The following is a 23,681-nucleotide window of genomic DNA, read 5'->3' as shown; positions in this document are numbered from 1 at the left end:
TTTGTCCCTATACCGACATTTCACTTGTTTGATTGCCTTGCGGAGGGAATAACTACACTGTTTATATTCGGCCATATTCCCAGTCACCTTGCCATGGTTAAATGCGATGGTTCGCGCTTTCAGTTTTGAGCGAATGCCGCTATCCCTCCACGGTTCAGGTTAGGTTAGGTTTTAATAGTCACAGTGGGTACAACATCTCCAATGCACTTCCTTATAAACTCACTCACCGAGTCAGCATATAGATCGATGTTATTCTCTGAGGCTGACCGGAACATATTCCAGTCCGTGTGATCAAAACAATCTTGGAGCGTGGCTTCCGATTGGTCGGACCAGCGTTGAATGGTTCTCATCACTGGTACATCCTGTTTGAGCTTCTGCCTATGGGACGGTAGGCGCAAGATGGAGTCGTGGTCGGATTTGCGGAAGGGAGGTTAAGGGAGGGCCTTGTATGCGTCGCAGAAGTTAGAGTAGCAGTGATTGAGTGTATTGCCCATGCGAGTGCTGCAATCAAATTTAGGTAGCCTTGTTCTCAAATTTTCTTTGTTAAAATCTCCAGCTACAATATATGCAGCCTCAGGATATATGGTTTCCAGTTTACATTAGAGTCCAGTGAAGTTCCTTAAGGGTCGTTGTGGTGCCTGCTTGAGGGGGAATATACACAGCTGTGACGATAACTGACGAGAACCTTCTTCCCAGATAGGTGTTTATCTCTGTCGGCGCAACGCATGAAGAAGCCCGGTGGCTGCACAGACTCTGACAACGTATCCCGAGAGAGCCATGTTTCCGTGAAACAGAGAATGTTACAATCTCTGATGTCTCTCTGGAAGGCAACCCTTGCTTGAATTCTGTCTACCTTGTTTTCAATAGACTGGACATTGACGAGTAGTATACTCGGGAGCGGTGGGCAATGTGCACGTCTATGGAGCCTGACCAGAAGGCCGCTCCGTCTGCCCCTTCTGCAGTGTCGTTGGGTCGACTTCTGGGATTAGGTCCATTGTAATGGGTGGTGGTCCAAACAGAGGATCCGCTTCGGGAAAGTCGTATTCCTGGTCGTAATGTTGGTAAGTTGACGTCGCACTTATATCCAACAGTTCTTCCCGGCTGAATGTAATAACTTTTAAGATTTTCTGGGCTAACAATGTAAGAAATATTACATAAAAAAACTAAATACTGGATTGTTTCCTTGTAGCGAGGCAACCATCTCTGTCGGTGCCATCTTGTCTCTCTCAATCAGCTTCATCTGGAATGCTTTTCCAAAAGTCTTGAGTTCCCACATATGCTGAGCACTTGTTGGCTGCATTTCCTTCACTCTGCGGTCCAACTTATCCCAAACCATCTCAATTGGGTTGAGGTCCGGTGATAGTGGAGGCCAGATCATCTGATGCAGCACTCCATCACTCTCCTCCTTGGTCAAATAGCCTTTACACAGCCTGGAGGTTGCTTTTGGGTCATTGCCCTCTTGAAAAATAAAACAAAACACAAACCAGATGGGATGGCGTATCGCTGCAGAATGCTGTGGTAGCCATGCTGGTTAAGTGTGCCTTGATTTCGAAAGAAATCACTGACAGCATCACCAGCAATGCACCCCCACACCTCATCCTCCATGCGGAGATCATCCGTTCACCTACTCTGCAGCTCACAAAGACACGGCGGTTGGAACCAAAAATCTCAAATTTTGACTGATAAGACCAAAGGACAGATTTCCACCGGTCTTATGTCCATTGCTCGTGTTTCTTGGCCCAAGCAAGTCTCTTTTTCTTATTGGTATTCTTTAGTAGTGGTTTCTTTGCAGCAATTCGACCATGAAGAACTGATTCACGCAGTCTCCTCTGAACAGTTGATGTTGAGATGTGTCTGTGTCACGTCCTGACCATAGAAGCTTTTATTTTCTATGGTAGAGTATGTCAGGGCGTGACGGGGCCTTGTCTAGTTTAAATGTTCTATGTTGTTATGTTCTAGTTTCTGTTTTTCTATGTTGGGATTTTTGGGATGATCTCCAATTACAGGTCATCGTTGTCTCTAATTGGGGATCATATTTAAGTAGATGTTTTTCCCACCTGGGTTTGTGGGAGATTATTTTAAGTTAGTGTATGTTGCACCTCTTCGTCACAGTTTGTTGTTTTGTTTTTATTAGTATGTTTTGCATAGTTTCATAGTTAAAATAAAATGTGGAACGATAAACACGCTGCGCCTTACCTCCATTGTACAATAAACGTGACAGAATCTCCCACCACCAAAGGACCAAGCAGCGTGACCTGGAGTGGGGGACATACTGGACTTGGGAGGAGATATTAGATGGAAAGGGATCCTGGACTTGGGAGGAAATCCAGGCAGGACAGGATCGCCTTCCATGGCGGGAGACACAAGCGGTGAAGGAAGGACAGCGACAGGGTTCGTGGCCACGACACAAGCCCAAGAAGCAACCTCAAAATATTTTTTGGGGGGGGCACATGGGTTGGTCGGCGAGGCCGAGGGACGAGTCGGAGAGCAAAGAGGAAATATTGGAAAATTAAAAATGAATGATGGACTGTCGTTTCTCTTTGCTTATTTCCGCTGTTCTTGCCTTAATATGTAATTGGTCTATTACCAAAACTTGTATACCACCTCTACCTTGTCACAACACAACAGATTGTCTCAAACGCATTAAGCAGGAAAGAAATTCCACAAATTAAGTTTTATCAAGGCACACCTGTTAATTGAAATGCATTCCAGGTGATTACCTCATGAAGCTGGTTGAGAGAATGCCAAGAGTGTGCAAAGCTCTCATGAAGGCAAAGGGTGGCTACTTTGAAGAATGTCAAATATAAAATATATTTTGATATGTTCAACACTTTTTTGGTTCTACATGATTCCATGTATGTTATTTCATAGTTTTGATGTCTTCACTATCATTCTACAATGTAGAAAATAGTAAAAATAAAGAAAATGAGTAGGTGTGTCCAAACTTTTGACTGGTACTTTAAATAAAATATACATAAATAAAAATATATCAAATAACACCAGTTTCATAACCACGTCTTCGTCCAGTGGTGCCAAATTGTTTTGGAATTGTGTCCCACTTGAAGCTTTCAGAATTGTTTTCTGACTCGTGCACTTCAGTTCATATGCCATTTAAGAATAAAATGAACACAGCTACCCTTACTTTTCCTGCTTCGGGCAGGGGCTCCATAAGCTCTGCCCCCTCGGCATAAATCTGGATAAGTAACAGCAGATCTCGGGAGTGCACCGCCTCCGACAGCTTGCCTGGAACTGTGGCTTTGCCAGTCTGGTGGGCAAATTTGTGGTCCACGTATTTAGCGTTGATGTACTCCTTCCTCACCGTCCTGCCATAGAGAATATAAGGTTTGTTTCTTATCATAATTATCTGTTTGCCAGTAAAGTAATACTTAGACCGGTATCAGAAATGCATTTCATTTGCAGCACACGGAGAGAATTTATATTTATTGACACAGTCAGGGGTGAAAGTTATCAGGTACGGAGTAAAGTAATTAGTGGTGGTACACCGTATCGGTAAAATATTTGCCTATCACAATAACAGCACTCCCTGGTTTGAACCTTTGAAGTTCAGATGGAACAGTAAAAGTTGGAAAAGTAACTGGACACTGACTGTAGGCCTCCTTGGAGAAATATGATTTCTTTCTTTCAGTATCTTGAGATAATGTGAATGCGAGCTTAAGGACCGTCTTATGTAGCATAAACATGTTTTGTTTTTTCAGCGACATAAAACTGACAGTATTTTACATTCAACCAAATAAAATATGCATCCAAATTAACTGAAATACTATCAGAAACATGTTGGATCGTTTTGACAGATTTTAATTTCCTTAAAACCAGTTTAACTGTTGTAATTTTAAATTTTGCACAGAAAATCTCCCTGGTCCCTAAATCAAATCTAATGTTATTCGTCACATGCTTCGTAAACAACAGTTGTAGACTAACAGTGAAATGCTTAATTACGGGACCTTCTAACAATGCAGAGAGAGAAAATAGAGAAATAATAGAAAGATAAAACATAATAATAAAAGTAATAGATACACAATGAGTAACAATAACTTGGCTATACACAAGAGGTACCAGTACCGAGTCGATGACCAGGAATATGAGGTCATTTATGTAGATATGTACATACAGTATAACATGAAATAAATTGACAAATAAACAGTAGCAGCACCGTATGTGATGACTCAAAAAAGTTAGTGCAAAAAAAGGTCAATGCAGATAGTCCGGGTAGCTATTTGGTTAGCTACTTAACTAACTATTTAGCAGTCTTATGGTTTCAGGGTAGAAGCTGTTCAAGGTCCTGTTGGTTCTAGACTTGGACATCGTTGCTCTGCGAGAGAAGCAGAAATGAAAGAGAAAACTTTACAGATGTCAACTAGATTGTTGATGATGCATTCATTCTATAAATGTATGCCATTCTGGTGAGGAAAGCCTTATTTTAGTTTTCTTGAGCGTCAAGTAATGACAGAAGAGAAGCTGTATGTCGCCTATCTAATAATAGACAAGTTGACTAACAAATAGCCTACCAAATTTCAGAAATTATAAGCAGAAAAATATCTAAATGAAACTTAAAAATAACTTTTTTTGTACCCCCTGTCAAAAGATATTTCTGCCGCTCCTGTCCAGGTTACAAATGTCTCAATTGCCAAATATTATTACACTTTCCGGTGTTTTTCTTGCACAAGTATTTTTCGATCCATCAAATGGCTGATGTGCTGTTGGATGCTGGAATTAATTTAGAGTGGATGAACGTGTGCAGCAGTGGAGGATCCTCAGAGGAGGACCATCCTACTGAGTGAATTTCATTTTTCTTTATAGTGAAACATTAAAAAATGTTATAATTTTTAGACAAGACTATACTAAATATATTCATATAACTTATTAAAGCACACTGTTTTGAAATTAAGGTCTATAGTAGCCTCAACAGCTCTCTCTGGTGTAGCCGGAGGACACCTAGCTTCCGTTCTCCTCTAGCTACATTGACTTCAATACAAAACCTAGGAGGCTCATGGTTCCCACCCCCTTCCATAAACTTACATGGAAAATATAAATCTAAATCTAATCTAAACAGCTGTGTCCAGTAAGCTGACGGAAGGGGGGGTGTGTCTCTTTGTCAAAAACAGTTGGTGCGCAGTCTCTAATATAAAGGAAGTCTCAAGGTTCTGCTCGTCTGAGTTAGAATACCTCATGATAAGTTGTAGACCACACTATTTACCAAAAGAGTTTAAGAGTTTATCTATATTTTTTTTGGAGCTGTCTATTTACCACCAGGCCATAAGCAAACAAGAAAATGCAGAAGCTACGTCTGGTAAGAGGAAGGGTAGGGGTGTGTGTCTATTTGTCAATAACAGCTGGTGCATGATGTCTAATATTAAAGAAGTCTAGTGGTATTTGCTCGCCTGAGGTAGAGTACCTTATGGCAAGGTGTAGACCAAGAGAGTTCTCATCTGTATTATTCATTGCTGTCTATTTACCACCACATACCGATGCTGGCACTAAGATCGCACTCAACCAATTCTATAAGGCCATAAGCAAACAAGAAAATGCTCACCCAGATGTGGCGCTCCTAGTGGCTGGGGATTTTAATGCAGGGAAACTGAATCCATTTGACTTCATTTCTACCAGCATGTCTGATGTGCAACTAGAGGTGAAAAAACTCTAAATCACATCTACTCTACACAGAGATGCATACAAAGCTGTCCCTCATCCTCCATTTGGCAAATCTGACCATAACCTCATCCTCTTAATTCCTGCTTACAAGCAAAAACTCAAACAGGAAGTACCAGTGATGCGCTCAATATGGAAGTGGTTCGATGAAGCGGATGCAGGACTGTTTTGCTAGCAGGACTGTTTTGCTAGCACAGATTTTAATATGTTGCGGGATTCATCCTATGGCATTGAGGAGTTTACCACATCAGTCACCGGCTTCATTAATAAGTGTATCGACGACGTAGTCCCCAGAGTGACCGTACATAAATAGCCTGACCAGAAGCTATGGATTACAGGCAACATCCGAACTGATCTAAAGGCAAGGAGCGGGACACAAATTTGGATGCTTATAAGAAGTCCCACTACGCCTGCATACGAACAATCAAACAGGCCAAGTGTCAATACAGCACTAAGATCGAATCCTACTACACCAGCTCTGACACTCATTCGATGTGGCAGGGCTTGCAAACTATGATGATTTACTAACGGAATACCAGCCGCAAGCTGCCCAGTGACGCGAGCCTACCAGACAAGCTAAATGCCTTCAATGCTTGGTTCAAGGCAAGCGTCACTGAACCATGCATGAAAGCACCAATTGTTCCGTAGCCGATATGAGTAAGACTTTCAAACAGGTTAACATTCACAAGGTCGCAGGGCCAGACGAATTACCAGGACGCGTACTTAGAGCATGAGCTGACCAGCTGGTAAGTGTCTTCACTGACATTTTCAACCTTCATCCAGTTTGACCAGCAGCATACCACCCTGCATCCCACTGCTGGCTTGCCTCTGAAGCTAAGCAGGGTTGGTTCTGGTCAGTCCCTGGATAGGAGACCAGAGGCTGCACCTTTTCCTCTGGCCTAAAAAAATGTCCCAATGCCCCAGGGCAGTGATTGGGGACATGGTCTTGTGTAGGGTGCCGTCTTTCAGATGGGACATTAAACGGGTGGTCACTAAAGATACCATGGCACTTATCGTAAGAGTAGGAGTGTTAACCCCGGTGTCCTGGCTAAATTCCCAATCTGGCCCTCATACGATCATGGCCACCTAATCACCTCGAGCATCCAATTGGCTCATTCATCCGCTTGCTCTTCTCTGTAGCTATTCCCCAGGTAGTTGTTGTAAATTAAAATGTCTCAGTCAACTAACCTGGTAAATTGAGGGTTAAATAAATACAAATAAAATGTAATACCTACATGTTTCAAGCAGACCACCATAGTCCCCGTGCCCAAGAACGCCAAGGTAACCTGTCTAAATGACTACGCCTACGCCCTGTAGCACTCAGATCTGTAGCCATGAAATGCTTTGAAAGGTTGGTCATGGCTCACATCAACACCATCATCCCAGAAACCCTGGACCCATTCCAATTTGGAAATGCCTCCACAGATGACGCAATCTCTATTGCACTCCACACTGCCCTTTCCCACCTGGACAAAAGGAACACCTATGTGAGAATGCTGTACATTGACTACAGCTCAGCGTTCAACACCATAGTGCCCACGAAGCTCATCACTAAGCTAAGGACTCTGGGACAAAACACCTCCCTCTGCAACTGGATCCTGGACATTCTGATGGGACACCCCTAAATGGTGAGGGTAGGGAACAACACATCCGCCACGTTGACCCTCAACACGGGGGCCCCTCAGGGGTGCATGCTTAGCCCCCTCCTGTACTCCCTGGTCACCCTCAACTGTGTGGCCGCACATGAGTCCAACACCATCATTCAGTTAGCTGACGACATGACGTTGTAGGCCTGATTACTGACAACGATGAGACAGCCTACAGGGAGGAGGTCAGAGACCTGGCAGTGTGGTGCCAGGACAACAACCACTCTCTCAACGTCAGCAAGACAAAAGAGCCGATAGTGGACTACAGGAAACGGAGGGCCGAGCACGCCCCCATGCACATCGACGGGCTGTGGTGGATATGGTCGAGAGCCTCAAGTACCTCGGTTTCCACATCACTAAGGACCCATCATGGTCCAAGCACACCAACACAGTCGTGAAAAGGGCACGACAACGCTTCTTCCCCCTCACGAGGCTGAAAAAATTTGGCATAGGTCTTCAGATCCTCAAAATGTTCTACAGCGGCACCATAGAGAGCATCATGACTGGCTGCAACATGCAGCCGAGCAACTGCTCGGCCTGTGACCGCAAGGCACTACAGAGGGTAGTGCGTTCGGCCCAGTACATCACAGGGGCCGAGCTCCCTGTCATCCATGACCTCTATGCCAGATGGTGTCAGAGGAAGGCCCTGAAAAGACTCCAGCCAAAGACTCAAAGTCAAAGACTCACAGTCTGTTCCCTTTGCTACCACAAGGCAAGCAGTACCGGACTGCCAAGTCTGGGACCAAAATGCTCCTGAACAGCTTCTACCCCAAAGCCATACGACTGCTGAACAGTGAATTATACAGCTACCCGGATGTTTTGTTTTTCACTCCCTACCTACATGTACATAGCACTTCAATCAATCACCTAACCAAACCTACATGTACATATTACCTCAATCAATCACCTAACCAAACCTACATGTACATATTACCTCAATCAATAAACCCAACTGCCTCATACCCCAGTACACTGACTCAGTGCCAGTACTCCTTGTATATAGCCTCGTTATTGTTATTTTATTGTGTTACTATTTTATTTTGATCTAATTGTTAATTTTCTTACTTTTTAACTGCATTGTTGGTAATTGGCTCGTAAGTAAGCATTTCACTTTAAAGTCTACACTTGTTGTATTTGGCGCATGTGACAAATACAATTTGATTTGAGATATGTTGACTATGACGTTAGCTACTATGGTGATTTATTTGAAAATCAGATTAAACATTATCACTGGTTCTACTTACCGGGATGCCACATAAAAGGTAATACATTTTAAAAGACATATCTTTATTAATTATGCCCCTCCAGATAGGAGGTCCTGTACCGACAAGTAATTACATTTACTTTCACCCCCGGACACACGGACACATATATTCACAACCTGCTATGATGACAACCATTTTAGATTTCAGAGGGGTTGAAAAGATTAAAGGGCTAGATTCACATTGATTTAAATTGACTGATGTTAATTCAATAACACTCACATGTCACTTGATGGGGTGGGCTTTGGCGAGGGACATGGCATATTGCGTTCCATGATGCGATTGAAACTACTGTTCCCTATGTTCTTAGCCAGCTGAGGAGAGAGAGCAGAACAGGTGGGTTGAATGACATGTAAACTGCCTAGGAAACAGACAAAGTTTAGTAGTTAAACATACCATATACTGTGCCTTTCAAAGGTATTTCAGACCCTTTGTATTTCTTCGCCTTTTATTGTGTTACAAGGTGGGATTAAAATTGATTTTGATTGATTTTTCATTTTTTATCACCAGCTAGTCAAATTACTCTGTACTGTCAAAGTGGAAGATTATTATTTTTTAAGATTAATAAAAATGCAATAGCTAAAATAGTCTTTGCATAAGTATTCAGCTCCCTGAGTCAATACATGTTAGAAACACCTTTGGCATCGATTACAGATGTGAGTCTTTCTGGGTTGGATTGTACAATATTTGACCATTATTCTTTTCAAAATTCATCAAGCTCTGTCAAGATGTTGGGGATCATGACTAGACAGCATTTTTTAAGTTTGCCACAGATTTTCAAACATATTTAAGTCAAAACTGTAGCTTGGCCACTCAGGAACATTCACAGTCTTCTTGGTAAGCAACTCCAGTGTAGATTTGGCCTTGTGTTTTAGGTTATTGTCCTGCTGAAAGGTGAATTCTTCTCCCAGTCCCTGGTGTAAAGCAGACTAAAGCAGGTTATCTTCAAAGATTTTGCCTGTGCTTAGCTATATTCCATTTATTTTTATGCTGAAAAACTCCCCAGTATTTGCTGATGTCAGGCATACCCATACCATGATGCAGCCACCACCATGCTTGAAAATAAAGAGGAAGTTATTCAGTGATGTGTTGTGGTGGATTTGCCCCAAACACACACACACACACACACATACATACTTTTTTTTTTTTACATTTTATTTCACCTTTATTTAACCAGGTAGGCCAGTTGAGAACAAGTTCTCATTTACAACTGCAACCTGGCCAAGATAAAGCAAAGCAGTGTGACACAAACAACACAGAATTACACATGGAATAAACAAACATACAGTCAATAACACAATAGAAAAGTCCATATACAGTGTGTGCAAATGAGGTAAGGCAGTGATCTGTGAGCTGCTCTGACAACTGGTGCTTAAAGTTAGTGAAGGAGATATGAGTCTACAGCTTTACTTATTTTTGCAATTCGTTCCAGTCATTGGCAGCAGAGAACTGGAAGGCGGCCAAAGGAGGAATTGGCTTTGAGGATGACCAGTGAAATATACCTGCTGGAGCGCGTGCTACAGGTGGGTCCAGGGCCACACAATTTGTTTGTCAAAATGAATTTACGGGCCGGAAAGAGGGGCAGTTCTTTCAAAAATTATATAGGTCCATTATAATTCTACATGTACACTGAGTGTACAAAACATTAAGAACACCTTCCTAATATTGATTTGCAACCCCTTCTGCCCTCAGAACAGCCTCAATTCAGTGGGGCATGGACAATTAATTCATCTACACTGATTGAAGTGGATTTTACAAGAGACATCAATAAGGGCTCATAGCTTTCAACTGGATTCACCTGGTCAGTCTATGTCATGGAAAGAGCAGGTATTCATAATGTTTTGTACACTCAGTGAATGTGTCAACATACCAAGAGTTCGGAGCTCCCCAGTTTGTCTAGCTCCATGGACTGGATGCGGGAGATGTGGACACCCATCTCCCTGTGGATCCCAGAGCACTCGATACATGTCAGGATGCCAAGATTAGTAGACAGCCATTTTGGCTCTGCAAAGAGAACAGAGAACAGATGACAACAGTGTCTGGGGCAAGTCTAGCGGGTATGTTTCCACCTTCAGCACACACTATATATTTTACCCTGTGTGCATGGGATCGAATCCTGGTACCACCGCTGTATACTCCCTTCGCTCTGACCCCTCTCATTCAATTCTATCGCTCTCTTTATCAATAATACAAAAAAATACAAAAGAGGATTGGAATTTCCTAAACAATAAGACAACAGAAGTTGATGGAGCTTTAAACATTCAGACAACTGTCTGTCTGTCAGTCTGATTGATTGAGGAGCTGCTTATAAGGTACATTAGAGCCAAACAGTACAGAGACCAGGGTTATCAAATGTTGGGCTCCCGAGTGGCGTGTGGTCTAAGGCACTGCATCTCAATGCTAGAGGGTCACTACAGACTCTGGTTCGATTCCAGGCTGTATCACAACCGTCCGTGATTGGGAGTCCCATAGGGCGGCGCACCCGGTTTGGCCGGGGTAGGCCGTCATTGTAAATAAGAATTTGTTCTTAACTGACTTGGCTAGTTAAATAAAGGTTCAAATAAAATAAAAATGAAAGTCATTCATCAAAGCCAATGCATGCAGTTGCATTATATACAAAGATGCTCTAGGCTTAACACCAAGCTGAGTCAATGCCCTTAAAAACTGAATAAACATTGATTATGTTTACATGCACACTAATAATTCAATATTAAACTGATTATTGCAGTAGGCCGCGTATGGCATTAGTCATACAAACACCTTACTCTGCTTATCTTAATCGATGTAAGGTCATAATCGAAGTAACTATACGTTGATTAAAATGCCTGTATTATTTTGCAATCTTTCTAATTATTAGGACATGTAAACAGCTTAAGTTCCAGCAGTGTATTTGATCTGTGCCATGTGCTAGCAACGCAAGCCTCCCTCTTATGCACGAGTGAAGTATAGTTTTCACAAACAAACTTTACATGTCCAAACTCAGAATCAAACTGGCTTCCCAAAAAGAACAAGTCCCTGCTTTGGAACATTTATTTTGGTTGGGGACTTTTCTGCATTTATCAAAGTCCCATCAGGTAGCCTGATTTCAGGCTATGGGAAATTGTTCTTCTTGCAAAGCATGTAAAAAAATGTATCAAACTATTATATTAATCTCAGTATTCACAATAATTGTATTGTGTGCATGTAAACGTACCACTTTAGTAAATTGACAACACAAAAACAATCAAAGGTTTACGTAGGGATTTAAGACACAATTACACTAGATATAAATAACAAACCAAATTGTTCAGCATTTGAAGAATGAATTCATTGGGTCTATTGTTTTATCAGTACTCTAAAAACATTGCAATACGAAAGACGCTGGAAGCAGATAGCACCCTTTAAATAAATGCATTTGAAAAGCCATGCAAATATTGGGTGGTTGTTTAATGAGAACAAAGAGAGAGAAGAAAAAGAGAAAAAACAGGGTGAGAGAGGGAGAGAGAAGGAAAGAGGGGGAGCAGAGACAAGGAAGGAGAGGGGGAGAAGAGACAAGGAAGGAGAGGGGGAGCAGAGAGAAGGAATGGGGCAGATACACAAGGAGTGAAAGAGGGGGAGAAAGGGAGAGGGGAATAGTGTAGAACTGCATCATTTCTTCTGCATTTACAGAATACACAAGTAGCCAGAGCATAGGATCTGCCCTGATACTAGTGAGGTGGGAGAATCCTCTAACACAGGAAGTGGATAACAGGAGGTCCAAAGTGATTCAGACTTCAGATTACCAACAGATTTGGATTATTAAGGGATAGGAAGGTAGTTTAGCAGTTAAGAGCATTGGGCCAGTACCCGAAAGGTCGCTGGTTCGAATCCCCTTGCCAGCAAGGTGCCCTTGAGCAAGGCAGTTAACCCCCAACAACAACTGCTCCCTGGGTGCCGATGACGTTGATTAAGGCAGCCCCCCTGCACCTCTCTGATTCAGAGGGCTTAAATGCAGAAGACACATTTCGGTTAAATGCATTCAGTTGTGCAACTGACTAGGTATCCCCTTCCCTTCATATTAATAACCTCTACATGATCAATATCTTGAAATTGGGACAATTGCTGCTCAATATGTGACTAGAATGGCGTTGTAAATAACAGACAACTTTCCGGGACATAGACATGTTTTATATTGTCAGAAAGCTAAAATGACTGTTAATCTGCAATGTCCAATTTACAGTGAAGAAATACCATGCTAGAAGTTTGAGGATAGTGCACAACAACAAAACACTTATCAAGGCAACTAGTTTGATACATTCACTTTTGTCTGTAAATACTTTACTTACATTCAGTAATCTTGCTCTATTTTGTCATCCTGAGGGTCCCAGAGATAAAATGCAGCATAGTTTTGTTTGATAAAATACATGTTTATATCGTAACACGATCCATGTTGTATACAAAGTTGTGCATGGATTCCAACTCTTTTGGCAAAACGTTGCTTAACCCAGTCAAGTTCAGTTTCTGTGCAATCCTCAGACACTCAACCAAACGTGTTTCGTCATTTTACATTACGTATTGGCTACACAACACGTCAATTAGCCCATGAAGGTCAGCCATCATTATGCACCAATGAGACGAGTGGTGTTCACTTGATTAACCTGTTAGGGCTAGGGGGCAGCATTGACACGGCTGGATAAAAAACATACCCGATTTAATCTGGTTACCACTCCTACTCAGTAACTAGAATATGCATATACTTATTACATATGGATAGAAAACACCCTAAATTTTCTAAAACTGTTTGAATGGTGTCTGTGAGTATAACAGAACTCAAATGGCAGGTCAAAACCTGAGAGATTCCTTTACAGGAAGTGGCCTGTCTGACCATTTCTGGAACTTCTTTGCCATCTCTATCATTTACTAAGGATCTCTGCTCTAACGTGACACTTCCCACGTCTTCCATAGGCTCTCAGAGCCCGGGAAAAAAGAGAATGTCGTCATTCCAGCCCCAGGCTGAAACACATTATCGCCTTTCTCAAGTGGCCCATCAAGAGACACTAGCTTATGCGCGTGACCCCGACCGCCCCCGCCTTTGGGATTTTTTCCTCTGTTTGCCGAAAAGGAGATTCCCTGTCGGAATATTATCGCTTTTCTACGAGAAAAATGACGTAAAAATTGATTTTAAACAGCGGTTGACATGCTTCGACGTACGGCAATGGAATACTTTGAATTTTATTGTCAGGAATTGCGCCAAGCGCGCGACACTTCTTTACTATTTCGGATAGTGTCTGGAACGCACGAACAAAACGCCGCTATTCGGATATAACGATGGATTATTTTGGACCAAACCAACATTTGTTATTGAAGTAGACGTCCTGGGTGTGCATTCTGACGAAGACAACAAAAGGTAATGACATTTTTATAATAGTAAATATGATTATGGTGAGTGCTAAACTTGCCGGGTGTCTAAATAGCGAGCCCGTGATGCCTGGGCTATGTACTTAGAATATTGCAAAATGTGCTTTCACCAAAAAGCTATTTTAAAATCGGACATATCGAGTGCATAGAGGAGGTCTGTATCTATAATTCTTAAAATAATTGTTATGCTTTTTGTGAAAGTTTATCGTGAGTAATTTAGTAAAATGTTAGCGAATTCCCCGTAAGTTTGCGGGGGGTATGCTAGTTCTGAACGTCACATGCTAATGTAAAAAGCTGGTTTTTGATATAAATATGAACTTGATTGAACAAAACATGCATGTATTGTATAACATAATGTCCTAGGGTTGTCATCTGATGAAGATCATCAAAGGTGAGTGCTGCATTTAGCTGTCTTCTGGGTTTTGGTGACATTATATGCTGGCTTGAAAAATGGGTGTCTGATTATTTCTGGCTTGGTACTCTGCTGACATAATCTAATGTTTTGCTTTCGTTGTAAAGCCTTTTTGAAATCGGACAGTGTGGTTAGATTAACGAGAGTCTTATCTTTAAATGGCTGTAAAATAGTCATATGTTTGAGAAATTGAAGTAATATGATTTTGAAGATTTTGAAAATCGCGCCACAGGATGGCAGTGGCTGTTACGTAGGTGGGACGAATTCGTCCCGCCGGTCCCATAGAGGTTAACGAGAGTCTTATCTTTAAATGGCTGTAAAATAGTCATATGTTTGAGAAATTGAAGTAATAGGATTTTGAAGATTTTGAAAATCGCGCCACAGGCTGGCAGTGGCTGTTACGTAGGTGGGACGAATTCGTCCCGCCGGTCCCATAGAGGTTAACAGTGTGTTGGTCCAATGACCACCTATCATTTTGAATCATAGCTAGCTAGATAGCAAATGAGCTGGACTTTCCAGCATTATGTGAATGCCATTTGTACGACAAACAGCCATCATGCTAGAGCTGTGCGCAACAGTGTTCATTCTAGGAATGAAAGCAAACAGAACGCACAGTACTTTACGTTACACAGCGGTTCGTTCTCTTCTACAAACTTTTTTTTAAACTGAAAAAGTTAAACATGGCTACTAAGAGTGGAAATGCTAAATAGAAGTCCAAGTATACGAATTTGGATGAGATTATTGCAGAAATTGACCAGGAGAGTGACACAGAACGAATGGATGAGGACTCCGAGTGAGCACAGTTTTGATTCTAGAGCGGAATAAACATTTTGGAAGGAAAATATCCACTTTTAGATCAGTAAGTAAAATATGTTTTTTGCTTCTCATGCTAATACAGTTGTTTAAATGTGACCTGTTTCAGGAAACTGGGCATATGTCGCAGGTCACTACACACGAGAACCATTTGAATAAACTTTTTGTATTTGTATTTTGGGCAGAAATGTCTTCTGGAACATGTGAACTTTCATGTGCCTTAATAACAAACTTGTATACCATCTATAAATACAATTGTTCAATTACGAGCTTAGTTGGTTTAGCCACAGAAAAAGTCAACAACCTTCCCGCTACCCATTATTGGCTAAGATAATGAGTGGGCTGGACATGCCGAGAGATGAGTTTGGATTGGTCTGCCATGTAGTACGCTTCTGTCTATTTGAGCTGGTCAGTATGTGTAGGTAATCCTGTCGAAGCAGCTTAAAAAATATATATTGCATATTAGAACTGCATAATTGTTGCTCTCCACTTTCTGGAGGACCGAGTTTTGAAATCAGTGGAATTAGAGTATGATAGCTAAGGAGATGGAGAAAACACCTGTCTCTGGATTACATCTTCAAACTAAGGGCAATCATGGCATCCGTGACAGAGAGAAGAGTCCAATCATGATGTTTACGTGTAAGATAGTCTAGCTAGCTACATTTTCAGATATTACAAGTAATTTTAATTTAAATTTAAAGTTTACTGTTAGCTAGCTAGCGAATATTAGTTGGCTGGCTCGCTAGCTAACGTTACGTTCAGTGGCGGTTCTAGCTTCCTGTTAAGGCAAGGGCTGATTTTAAGGTTTTACTGCTAACCTACAAAGCATTACATGGGCTTGCACCTACCTATCTTTCCGATTTGGTCCTGCCGTACATACCTACACGTACGCTACGGTCACAAGACGCAGGCCTCCAATTGTCCCCAGAATTTCTAAGCAAACGGCTGGAGGTAGGGCTTTCTCCTATAGAGCTCCATTTTTACGGAATGGTCTGCCTACCAATGTGAGAGACGCAGACTCAGTCTCAACCTTTAAGTCTTTACTGAAGACTTATCTCTTCAGTAGGTCCTATGATTAAGTATAGTCTGGCCCAGGAGTGTGAAGGTGAACGGAAAGGCTGGAGCAAGGAACCGCCCTTGCTGTCTCTGCCTTGCCGGTTCCCCTCTTTCCACTGGGATTCTCTGCCTCTAACCCTTTTACAGGGGCTGAGTCACTGGCTTACTGGTGTTCTTCCATGCCGTCCATGGGAGGGGTGCGTCACTTGAGTGGGTTGAGTCACTGACGTGGTCTTCCTGTCTGGGTTGGCACCCCCGCTTGGGTTGTGCCATGGCGGAGATCGTTGTGGGCTATACTCGGCCTTGTCTTAGGACGGTAAGTTGGTGGTTGGAGACATCCCTCTAGTGGTGTGGGGGCTGTGCTTTGGCAAAGTGGGTGGGGTTATATCCTGCCTGTTTGGCCCTGTCCGGGGGTATCATCGGATGGGGCAACAGTGTCTTCTGATCCCTCCTGTCTCAGCCTCCAGTATTTATGCTGCAGTAGTTTATGTGTCGGGGGGCTAGGGTCAGTCTGTTACATCTGGAGTATTTCTCTTGTCTTATCCGGTGTCCTGTGTGAATTTAAATATGCTCTCTCTAATTCTCTCTTTCTCTCTTTCTGTCTTTCTCTCGGAGGACCTGAGCCCTAGGACCATGCCTCAGGACTACCTGGTATGATGACTCCTTGCTGTCCCCAGTCCACCTGGCCGTGCTGCTGCTCCAGTTTCAACTGTTCTGCCTGCGGCTATGGAACCCTGACCTGTTCACCGGACGTGCTTGTTGCACCCTCGACAACTACTATGATTATTATTATTTGACCATGCTGGTCATTTATGAACATTTTAACATCTTGACCATGTTCTGTTATAATATCCACCCTGCACAGCCAGAAGAGGACTGGCCACCCCTCATAGCCTGGTTCCTCTCTAGGTTTCTTCCTAGGTTTTTGGCCTTTCTAGGGAGTTTTTCCTAGGGAGTTTTTCCTAGCCACCGTGCTTCTTTCACATGCATTGCTTGCTGTTTGGGGTTTTAGGCTGGGTTTCTGTACAGCACTTTGAGATATCAGCTGATGTACGAAGGGCTATATAAATAAATTTGATATGATTTGATTTTTATTTGATTTGATTTAGCTTGTATTGTAAAAAACATTCTGCACTAACTGTACATTTCATTCAGACATTTGCAACAACACAAATAAATATTCACAACATTTAAAACTATATACAAAAATAAGACTCATAAATATCAAAAAGAAGAAACAAAGACAAATAGAAACATGTGTGTTGATTTGGCACTCGAGCATCAATACATTACCCATCCCCCAACACTGTCAACCAAGAGTCAAGACTAAACCATAAACTTAACGATTTCGCACAAACCAGAAAAAAATGCACAATATGTCTGGGAAACTATATAGTCACAGTATTATCAATGAATTGTGGTTTATTTGTTAGCATTTCGTAGTGTGACTGATTTTACTACATTTACATTTACATTTAAGTCATTTAGCAGACGCTCTTATCCAGAGCGACTTACAAATTGGTGCATTCACCTTATGATATCCAGTGGAACAACCACTTTACAATAGTGCATCTAAATCTTTTAAGGGGGGGGGGTTAGAAGGATTACTTTATCCTATCCTAGGTATTCCTTAAAGAGGTGGGGTTTCAGGTGTCTCCGGAAGGTGGTGATTGACTCCGCTGTCCTGGCGTCGTGAGGGAGCTTGTTCCACCATTGGGGTGCCAGAGCAGCGAACAGTTTTGACTGGGCTGAGCGGGAACTGTGCTTCCTCAGAGGTAGGGGGGCCAGCAGGCCAGAGGTGGATGAACGCAGTGCCCTTGTTTGGGTGTAGGGCCTGATCAGAGCCTGAAGGTATGGAGGTGCCGTTCCCTTCACAGCTCCGTAGGCAATCACCATGGTCTTGTAGCGGATGCGAGCTTCAACTGGAAGCCAGTGGAGAGAGCGGAGGAGCGGGGTGACGTGAGAGAACTTGGGAAGGTTGAACACCAGACGGGCTGCGGCGTTCTGGATGAGTTGTAGGGGTTTAATGGCACAGGCAGGGAGCCCAGCCAACAGCGAGTTGCAGTAATCCAGACGGGAGATGACAAGTGCCTGGATTAGGACCTGCGCCGCTTCCTGTGTGAGGCAGGGTCGTACTCTGCGAATGTTGTAGAGCATGAACCTACAGGATCGGGTCACCGCCTTGATGTTAGTGGAGAACGACAGGGTGTTGTCCAGGATCACGCCAACGTTCTTAGCACTCTGGGAGGAGGACACAAGGGAGTTGTCAACAGTGATGGCGAGATCAAGGAACGGGCAGTCCTTCCCCGGGAGGAAGAGCAGCTCCGTCTTGCCGAGGTTCAGCTTGAGCTGGTGATCCGTCATCCACACTGAGATGTCTGACAGACATGCAGAGATGCGATTCGCCGCCTGGTTATCAGAAGGGGGAAAGGAGAAGATTAATTGTGTATCGTCTGCATAGCAATGATAGGAGAGACCATGTGAGGATATGACAGAGCCAAGTGACTTGGTGTATAGCGAGAATAGGAGAGGGCCTAGAACTGAGCCCTGGGGGACACCAGTGGTGAGAGCGCATGGTGCGGAGACAGATTCTCGCCACGCCACCTGGTAGGAGCGACCTGTCAGGTAGGACGCAATCCAAGCGTGGGCAGCGCTGGAGATGCCCAACTCCGAGAGGGTGGAGAGGAGGATCTGATGGTTCACAGTATCAAAGGCAGCAGATAGGTCTAGAAGGATGAGAGCAGAGGAGAGAGAGTTAGCTTTAGCAGTGCGGAGAGCCTCTGTGACACAGAGAAGAGCAGTCTCAGTTGAATGCCCAGTCTTGAAACCTGACTGATTAGGATCAAGAAGGTCATTCTGAGAGAGATAGCAGGAGAGCTGGCCAAGGACGGCACGTTCAAGAGTTTTGGAGAGAAAAGAAAGAAGGGATACTGGTCTGTAGTTGTTGACATCGGAGGGATCGAGTGTAGGTTTTTTCAGAAGGGGTGCAACTCTCTCTCTCTTGAAGACGGAAGGGACGTAGCCAGCGGTCAAGGATGAGTTGATGAGCGAGGTGAGGAAGGGGAGAAGGTCTCCGGAAATGGTCTGGAGAAGAGAGGAGGGGATAGGGTCAAGTGGGCAGGTTGTTGGGCGGCCGGCCGTCACAAGACGCGAGATTTCATCTGGAGAGAGAGGGGAGAAAGAGGTCAAAGCACAGGGTAGGGCAGTGTGAGCAGGACCAGCGGTGTCGTTTGACTTAGCAAACGAGGATCGGATATCGTCAACCTTCTTTTCAAAATGGTTGACGAAGTAATCCGCAGAGAGGGGGGAGGGGGAGGAGGATTCAGGAGGGAGGAGAAGGTAGCAAAGAGCTTCCTAGGGTTAGAGGCAGATGCTTGGAATTTAGAGTGGTAGAAAGTGGCTTTAGCAGCAGAGACAGAAGAGGAGAATGTAGAGAGGAGGGAGTGAAAGGATGCCAGGTCCGCAGGGAGGCGAGTTTTCCTCCATTTCCGCTCGGCTGCCCGGAGCCCTGTTCTGTGAGCTCGTAGTGAGTCGTCGAGCCACGGAGCAGGAGGGGAGGACCGAGCCGGCCTGGAGGATAGGGGACAGAGAAAATCAAAGGATGCAGAAAGGGAGGAGAGGAGGGTGGAGGAGGCAGAATCAGGAGATAGGTTGGAGAAGGTTTGAGCAGAGGGAAGAGATGATAGGATGGAAGAGGAGAGAGTAGCGGGAGAGAGAGAGCGAAGGTTGGGACGGCGCAATACCATCCGAGTAGGGGCAGAGTGAGAAGTGTTGGATGAGAGCAAGAGGGAAAAGCATACAAGGTAGTGGTCGGAGATTTGGAGGGGAGTTGCAATGAGATTAGTGGAAGAACAGCATCTAGTAAACATGAGGTCAAGCGTATTGCCTGCCTTGTGAGTAGGGGGGGAAGGTGAGAGGGTGAGGTCAAAAGATGAGAGGAGTGGAAAGAAGGAGGCAGAGAGGAATGAGTCAAAGGTGGTTAAAGTCACCCAGAACTGTGAGGGGTGAGCCATCCTCAGGAAAGGAACTTATCAAGGCGTCAAGCTCATTGATGAACTCTCCAAGGGAACCTGGAGGGCGATAAATGATAAGGATGTTAAGCTTGAAAGGGCTGGTAACTGTGACAGCATGGAATTCAAATGAGGAGATAGACAGATGGGTCAGGGGAGAAAGAGAGAATGTCCACTTGGGAGAGATGAGGATTCCAGTGCCACCACCCCGCTGGCTCGATGCTCTAGGGGTATGCGAGAACACGTGGGCAGACGAAGAGAGAGCAGTAGGAGTAGCAGTGTTATCTGTGGTAATCCATGTTTCCGTCAGCGCCAGGAAGTCTAGGGACTGGAGGGTAGCATAGGCTGAGATGAACTCAGCCTTGTTGGCTGCAGACCGGCAGTTCCAGATTACTAATTACATTAGTACTGTACAAAGTTAGAGGTGCGCTATTTGATAGATTCCCTCGCTCCCCCTACCTCGGGCTTCCAGTGGGGAGGCCTGAGGTCAACCTACCCCCACCCCATCTCGTACTTCTGAATGGGAGACCTTCCAGGCAGTAGCCTTCCTAGCTCACAAACTAGAATCAGGACGCCCACTCCGACAAGGTTAACCTCTATGGGCTAGGTGGGATGCAGGCGTCCCCACCGTGGTGCACTCCATCAACAGCAGGTGCATTTCAAGAGCGGCAAATTTGAATCCAAATAAATGTCAAAATTCAAATTTTTCAAACATACAACTATTTTACACCCTTTGAAAGATAAACATCTCCTTAATCTAACCACGTTTTACGATTTCAAAAAGGTTTTACGGCGAAAGCATAAATGTAGAGTATGTTAGGACAGTACATTTACAAGAGTTGTGTGTAATGTTTTGTCAATTCAAAGACAGGGTCACCAAAACCATAAAACCAGCTAAAATGATGCACTAACCTTTTACAATCTCCATCAGATGACACTCCTAGGACATTATGTTAGACAATGCATGCATTTTTAGTTCTATCAAGTTCATATTTATATCCAAAAACAGCGTTTTACTATGGCATTGATGTTGAGGAAATCGTTTCCCTCCAATAACCGGCAGTCAAGTCAGCATCACAAATTAAATAATTAAAATTAGAAAACATTGGTAAAATATTATATTGTCATTTAAAGAATTATAGATTTACATCTCTTGAACGCAATCAACTTGCCAGATTTAAAAATAACCTTACTGGGAAATCACACTTTGCAATAATCTGAGCACTGCGCCCAGAAAAATACGCGTTGCGATACAGAATAGTCGTCATGTTGGGGAGATCTAAAATCGAAAATACTATGTAAATAATCCATTACCTTTGATTCTCTTCATCAGATGTCACTTCCAGGTATCACAGGTCCATAACGAATGTAGTTTTGTTCAAAAAAGCTCATCATTTATGTCCAAAAATCTCCGTCTTGTTAGCACATGATCTAAGCCCGCCGGACTTCACTTCATGAACGAGGGGAAAAAATATTTTTACGTTCGCTCAAACATGTCAAACGTTGTATAGCATAAATCATTAGGGCCTTTTTTTAACCAGAACATGAATAATATTCAAGGTGGACGAATGCATACTCTTTTATAACGTATTGGAACAAGGGTACCCAACATGAACTCGCGCGCCAGGTGTCTAATGGGCCATCATCGTTCCATGGCTCTTGTTCGGTCAGATCTCCCTCCAGAAGACTCAAAACACTTTGTAAAGGCTGGTGACATCTAGTGGAAGCAATAGGAAGTGCCAAAATATTCCTCAGCCCCTGTGTTTTTCAATGGCATAGGTTTAAAGGTAATACAACACATCAGGTATCCACTTCCTGTCAGAAAATGTCTCAGGGTTTTGCCTGCCAAATGAGTTCTGTTATACTCACAGACACCATTCAAACAGTTTTAGAAACTTTAGAGTGTTTTCTATCCATATATAATAAGTATATGCATATTCTAGTTACTGGGTAGGATTAGTAACCAGATTAAATCGGGTACATTTTTTTTATCCAGCCGTGCAAATACTGCCCCCTAGCCCTAACAGGTTAATTGAGCCACAGTCCCACACGGTGACATGATATCATTGATGTGACGTGCAAATGAGTGATAGAAAACCGATCGCGCAAATGTAACCATTCCGATTTTTTGGGTGCAGGCGCAACCTCGCCGCCCCCGGCAAGATGTCGCTCATGTCGCCTATACCTAAATCCGCCACTGGTTACGTGTATGATCTTAGTATTCGTATCTCAGAGCCATTTACTTGGCTAGTTATAGCTTAATGTTAGCTAGCTAACATTGAACCTGGTTGGTTAGTGACCTGCAGATTCATGCAGAGTAGTAACATCATGAGTTGAGATTATGGTTCATTGTTTACCTAGCTAGCTAGCTACATATCTTAACAAAAGACTATGCAAGTAACCATTTCGGGAGCATTGGTAAAATTAGGTCTGGCCATATACTCCGATTTCAGAGCACTCTCGTCTAAATGTGCCACAGCGCAGAATAACTGTTGAATTTACGAACGCTCAACACCCGTTGAATATGGCCGGTATCAGTAAATGTTGGCAAAAAAAGCGCAATTAAATTGTTGCCATCAGCACAGTTACAGTCACCAACGCTCTGGATAGCATGAAAAAAGCCTTATCAGCTCTGCTAGGGCGAGTAAAATGGTCAGAGTGAGCTGTTCTCTCATTTGTGTCTGGAAGTAGCTAGCAAGATTTAGCTAGTTAGCTTGGGTGCTTGACTGCCATTGTGAGGTCAAAACACTTGGATCAACCCTACTCCTCGGCCAGAGGGGGCAGTGTGTGTGCTCTGAGCAGTCTGATTTTACGAACACACCCGAAGTCGTAAGATGTCTAGCTAGTAATTTGTTATGCTAACAAGCTAGCAAGAGGTGGCATAGCAACAGCATCAACTTCCGGTAGACAGGCGAAGCTCAACTGAAAGGTTACCGTTCGTTTACACTATAGTAAAATTAACTAATTGTATATAGTATGTAGTATATACTCATTAAGAATGTAGTATACAGTATGTTAGTATGGGTAATCGAACATTGCTCGGGTATGTGAGTATGTTGATAGAATGTGTACGTATACTTTGATGGCAGGTTTGAAACCTATTAACAAAATGGATATTGCCGGGGTAGCGGAAAAATACCAAAGTGTAGGTATGGGGCCGTTGTGGGGCCGTTGGTCATTGGAAGAGTGTAGCGGGGCAAAGGAGCTTGAAATTGGCAATATCTGCGACAGGAAAATTATTATATTTAGTGAGGAAACGGGCAGAATCGAAAGCAATACAACTACTACCCATGTCTCTGACCATAGAACCAGTAACAATACCCGGATAATGTAACATGGCGACGGATGTGGAACCAATTTTGGGGTTGGAAGAATCTAAAGGAAATGCCAGGGGAATGGATTCTAAAAGGTAAACAAATTAAAATTACCAGGCCAAACA

The 23,681-nt window shown here is 43.3% G+C and overlaps 1 protein-coding gene across 2 annotated transcripts in view; it reads right to left on the bottom strand.

Moving 5' to 3' along the window:
- Positions 1 to 23,681, bottom strand: part of asap1a (ArfGAP with SH3 domain, ankyrin repeat and PH domain 1a) — a 191,057-nt gene that overhangs the window by 27,606 nt on the left and 139,770 nt on the right. For both annotated transcript variants that reach the window (XM_082960687.1, XM_082960688.1), the window contains 3 exons: positions 10,446 to 10,579; positions 8,798 to 8,889; positions 3,143 to 3,323 (listed from right to left, as the gene is read on the bottom strand). In XM_082960687.1, the coding sequence (XP_082816813.1) occupies positions 3,143 to 3,323; positions 8,798 to 8,889; positions 10,446 to 10,579 (407 nt within the window). The remainder of the gene's footprint in view (positions 1 to 3,142; positions 3,324 to 8,797; positions 8,890 to 10,445; positions 10,580 to 23,681) is intronic.

Source organism: Salmo salar, chromosome 14 (assembly GCF_965601325.2).
Source record: "Salmo salar chromosome 14, fSalSal1, whole genome shotgun sequence".
Classification (NCBI taxonomy): Eukaryota; Metazoa; Chordata; class Actinopteri; order Salmoniformes; family Salmonidae; genus Salmo; species Salmo salar.
The sequence above is the reverse complement of the archived record's forward strand: the minus strand, read 5'-3'. Positions and strand labels throughout refer to the sequence as shown.